Source organism: Gavialis gangeticus, unplaced genomic scaffold (assembly GCF_001723915.1).
Source record: "Gavialis gangeticus isolate Ggan-Ray unplaced genomic scaffold, GavGan_comp1, whole genome shotgun sequence".
Classification (NCBI taxonomy): Eukaryota; Metazoa; Chordata; order Crocodylia; family Gavialidae; genus Gavialis; species Gavialis gangeticus.
Window position 1 is genome coordinate 27763868 of NW_017728994.1, and position 5494 is coordinate 27769361.

Here is a 5494-nt window from a genome sequence, read left to right on the forward strand (position 1 = left end):
GAATTACCAAGCAGTTAGAAAGGTATGTCCACTATCCTCATGTCATGCTTTGGTGGGGACACTTTCCAATATTTTGCCAGTTCCTCCTGAAAACCTCTTGCCCAATTGATTTTTCTGTGTCTTCAAAGCTGGCTCTCTGAATTCAGTTGTCATGGTGCATTGTCTTTTGACCTCCAAAATAAATTTAAGCTCATGCTAATTTTGGAAATATCTTATTGGGATTTGCTGGTCAGCTGCTTTGTGCTGCAGCTGGGAGTGAGCATTTTTCAAATAAGTTTGCATCCTGTCATCTCAGTCTCCTCTTGCTGCCACACACCTCTCTCCATCCTCCCAAAAGGACAAGTCAGGAACATCAGTAAAACTTAGCAAAGGAACCAATAATAAAACCACCATCCTATCCTATTTCTTTAACATTTGAAATGTCTCTTTCAGTGACTTTGCTTGTAAGGGAGAGAATTTCAAAGGCAGCATTGCCAGGCATCTAAAATATGGCATGGTCTCTGATCTGAGTCAAATGGAGAAGAGAAGAAATTTTGTTACTCATTATTAATAGTTTAAGGAGGGACTGGTTTACTTTAGCAGTCTGCTCTTGTGCTGACAAGTTTCATCCTGCCAAAGAGTGTATGTTCTGGAAGCAGTACGGTAGAGGATTGAATTAAGGTGATATTTCAGGGCAAGTCATTACTTTAAGAAATATAAAAGAATACCTTCCATTTTCAGTGAGTCGGCTTTTCTCTTTTTCATTGTTCATCCTTCTGGCTTTTCATTAGGGGAGATGTCTGCACTGTACCTGAATAGCATTCATCTTCCTCATGCCCAAAATAGCATTTATCTGATACAGCCACAATGCTAGCATTCCATACTGTCCTGAAGTGGGCAAAGTAGGGGAACACAATACCATGAGTGTTGATAGACTGGAACAGATATTTGCCTGCAGACCCTACTAACTCAACCTAATGGCATTTTGATTCACTGGGCCTTCTTTAGAAGGCTTAGCTATTTTAAAACCTTAGTTTTCTGCCTTGGTTCTGATATTTTTCTTAGTACAGGATCATTCCAGATAGCTGGCCTCAGAAAGCTTTAATTTATAAAGTTGCATAGTTTGGTGAAATTCTTCCAGGGATATTGGTAATATATTATATTTTAAGCATTTGGCAATATTAGTATCCTCTCAATTAGAGGGAATGGCAATAATCATCTGTAAACCTCACTGCTCTTTATGAATGCAATGCAGTTATCTCTGTTCTACAGTTAGAGAAACAGAGGCAAAGAAAAGCTAAGTGACTTGCCCAGGGTCACAGAGGAAGTCAGACTAAGTCAAATGTAGAACCCCAGAACTCCTCTGCACTGGAGCACAATTAGCTGGCTCAGTGACAGTCCCAGTCTTCATGTCTTTGGATCCAGACCTAATTTCCCCAGAGCTATGTCTTGAATTTGGGCAGTCTTAATATTTTAAGGAGATAGATGTATTGTATTCTGCCTAGCAAATAGCATAGCTATTGATGGGGCATGCTGTCTATGAAAAGTTAATTTAAAGTGTTAGGTAGTTATCTGAACACTTTCTGAAGATCTCTGGATTAGTGTCAAATGTCTGTATCCAGCTATGGTTAAACACATCAGTGTCCACCTTGGCTTGACACAAAGCTCTGTTATATAGCAAAGAGGCATGAAGGAAAAAACATCTAATTCCATGACACCCTTCCATGTGCAGGGAGAGTGTCCTGTTGAGGCTGGGAAGGGATACACTAAGCAGCCTCAGCCTGGCCCAAGAGACATGACAAACCCATTAAACAGTGCAGCACCACAGTGATATTGATGCATATCAGTGTAGATTTCTCTCTCTCTCTCTCTCTCCCCCCCTCACCCCAAGGGAAGTACTTTGCCTTGCAGCCCATACTAGGCATGCTTTCTCTATATTCTGTAAACAAGGTATATTTATAACTGAAGACTCTGCTGGGTTTCCTCAGATAATTCATAGCTAGTCTGGTGTGCCAAGAAGGACTGTGAAACCAAAGTATGAATAATTATGGCAGCAGGTTCTCAAGTTGGGCATGTACCAGCTCTCAGATATACTTTAATCTGTGCTTGTATTTTGGATCAGTCCACCCTTTTCATATCCTTGGGCTGCCTGCATTAATAATTGATTAAAGCTGGTATAATAACTGCCTTTCTCCCCCAAAATCATTTAAGCCATATAAGACTTCCCTTAGTGGTTATGGAACTGCAAGTGGATATTTGTGATGTAGGCTGTGACTTTGCAATTGGATCTGTGCACACAACTCCCTCACCCCATTAAAATCAATGGAGCTGTATACAGGCACATTCATCTTCTTGTTCTGATGCAACGACAGGACCACTGGGGCTTAGTTTTTCAAAAATCTCCTTTTTACGTGGCTTAAGCCAGAAGTTGGGTGGTGAGGGGGAGGGGGTTGCTAGAGCACAGCTCTCTGGCACGTAGCCAGCATGGGCTGTGTGCTCACTTCCTCTTCATGCTGCCTCTAAGGTCTCTGGGATTTGCAATCCAGACTCACTGCAGCAGGACTCTTTGAAGTTGCTCATCACTTCCTGTTTCCAGGTGCCTCTGGGATTTGTAGTCCACAGTCACAGCCAGCACTAAGTAAGCAGGGCAGGGCAGCGCTGTACTTGGGGGAAGGGAAGTTTAACGCCCCTCCCTGGCCCCAGACCCCAGTAGGGGTTTGCCTGAGGCAGGGCAGTGAGCCAGCCAGTGAGGCCAATGAGCCAGTTCTCACTGCTCCAGATAGGGAGCAGAAGGGCAGGACCAGCCCTGCTCTCTGGAGCAGACAGAACAGCCCAGCCCAGGGCTGAAAATGCTGGGATGCTGGGGGACTCTGATTTAACTTGCACCAAGAAGGGGTCTGGGACAGAAGTTGAATAAACCAGTTTGACCTAAATCAGTTAAGTCTCATACAACATTTAACCAGGTTTATCTTAAACCAGTTTTAGCCATTTTGAACCAGGTTTATGTGTACTGTACTTCTATTCTGTTACAGGTTGAAATCAGTTTCTGATCACTTAAACTGGTTTATGTATAACTTCTGTCCCTAGCCTAGCTGTTAAACAGCACAGTAGTTTAGGATGAGAAGCAAAGAACACTGTACTGAGCTGAACATGGAAAGGGACATTTTCTGGAGGTTTTGTGGATGTAGGCTAGGATGCTGGAGTCAGTTCCACTGTTCTTACAAAAAGAGCTTTGCATAAGGGCTGATCAGTTAGGTTTAGCATCTTACCTAAAAGATGATACTTCTGGAAATGCTCTACCCTCATCAGTCTGCTGATTAAGTCAACACTGTCTTTGGAGAAAATCACAGTCCACTGCAATTAGTGGGAGTCTTTACATTGATTTCAGTGGACTTTGGAACAGGCCCATATTATAAGCATCTTACACTAAACTTCATGCTAGCTGGCTTATAATAACTGACTTGATCACTGCACAGGTGAAAGGAAAAATGGCCGTTAATGCCTAGCTATCCTCAGCGGACCCAGAGAATAATTAAGGATGTTCCTTATTAAAACTGGAAGAGACCTTACCACAATCCACTCTGATGCCCAGCAAAATATATTCTGCAGTGCTTTCTGGATCATTTTGGTATCCATAGAAAAATGGAAATCAGCCACAAGAGCCTTGGGTAGATACTTGAGTTCTGCTTTAGCTAGGCAAAGTCCAGTATCTGGGCTTTTTGATTATCTGCACCATTTGTTGATCCTCTGCTCCTTTTTACCTTTGTTATTCCTAAATGATACCAGATTTATTGCAGCCCTTGTGGAGGGGTTTTAAATTTCTGAAGCTCTGCCATTTTATGCAACATTCCATCTTTATGCAAACTGTTTATTTCAAGCTGGAAATCCCACCTGGGTTCTTTTTCTGGGTCTTACTGATTTATTAAAAGCAGAGGTGAACCCAAACCAAAATCTTGGGTCCAAGCCTGACTCCCTGCCTCACTGTACACTGATTTCTTAAAGCTTGTTCCAGAGCTGAGTCTTTGCATTTGGCTGCTTTGGTGTTTGCTGTTTTTTCTATATTCTCTCTTTTGGGTGGACTGTACCTTTCTATTTGTAGAGCATCCGCCTCCCTGATTGTCCGGTGCTGTACCCTCAATTTCAGTGCCATTGCTTATGCTAGATGTGAGTGAGTCACTGGGTGTCTGCTCTGTCTCTCTCATATATGTCCCCTCTTGTCTGTTGTTTTCTTTAGTCCAAAATCAGTAACTGAGGCTGAAAAGTACACATTTGAGCTTTGCATGTAGGGAAAATGTAACACCTCCATTTCCATATGGTTCCCAGGCAAAATCCTAGACTAATACTTCTGGCTACAGCAGGAAATTGAGGTCCAGATTCAAATTTCATTAGCTTGGGTCCACTTTTATTTATAATCTGCTCTAATTGATTTCCACCCCTTCACTTTCTGCTTTAGCAAGACAAACCTATGGGCTATCCTCTGTTATTGAAACATTGTCTGGGAAGTCACCCAGGGTTAAAATGTGTTTGGAAAAGCTCCTGTTTCTCTGTAATGGATCCCTTTTTGTTCCACCTTAGGTGACTCCTGGGAGCAAAGCTGCAATAGCCAGTTTATGCATAGGAGATGTCATCATGGCAATTGATGGAGTGAACACAGACAATATGACACACTTAGAAGCACAGAACAAAATTAAGGCCTGCACAGATGAGATAAATCTGACAGTTGGAAGGTAAGTTACTGAGATGTGCCCACGTGGGGGCAGGACTTGTTGGTTCTTTATAACAACCACATCTGATTGGTTTACCTGTCTTGACCTCTCTGGACCACACAGGCAATTATTTCGGGTGGAGGGCAGCTTACCAAGTTTTGTTGAGCTATTGAGGGTCACATAGGTAGCCCCACCCCTTGACAGTTGCTCCACCTTGGTCACCGTATTTGGGCCATAAGTCCCACCCCCTAACCCCTGATCTTTGCCACCAGAAGTCCCTTCACTTGCCCTGGAGGTACTCCTTTTGGGAGGGAGGGTGCTGCAATCTTGAAACCAAAAAGACCCAATATTATATACAAAAAAAATAAAACATGTACTATAACTTATTTAAATTTATTTAAAAATATTTTTGTACTGTTTTATGTGTTTGCAAAGTGTATCTAGAGGTGAGTGCATAATAGCTAAAATACAGTCCTACTGTATATTGTGTGTGGGCAGTAAGGAAGTATATGTAGGGGGGTATGGTTGGGGAGTCTGTGTGTGTGTGTGTGTGGTGGCATGTGAGTATGGTGGGTGGGTGTAGATGGGTATGTGGTTGGGGTGGGGGCTGTGGGAGGGTGTGGGGTTATAGTGGGTGGGGTGAGAGGCAGAGAGAGAGAGAGACGGGGCTAGACCGTGTGCCGCTCTTGAGGACTGCATGTGAGCGTCATGCAATGCAGCCAGGCACACCACTGCTTCCCATGGCCCCTGCACCGCTGCTACTTCCTGTGCTGCCCCCTGCTGCTCCCCGCACCCCCTGGGGAGTAAGC

At 43.4% G+C, this 5494-nt stretch overlaps 1 protein-coding gene across 2 annotated transcripts in view; it reads left to right on the top strand.

Annotated features, from left to right (window-relative positions):
• The window catches only part of PDLIM1 (PDZ and LIM domain 1), a 110544-nt gene that overhangs the window by 33958 nt on the left and 71092 nt on the right, over positions 1-5494 (top strand). For both annotated transcript variants that reach the window (XM_019502478.1, XM_019502479.1), the window contains exon 2: positions 4555-4706. In XM_019502478.1, the coding sequence (XP_019358023.1) occupies positions 4555-4706 (152 nt within the window). The remainder of the gene's footprint in view (positions 1-4554; positions 4707-5494) is intronic.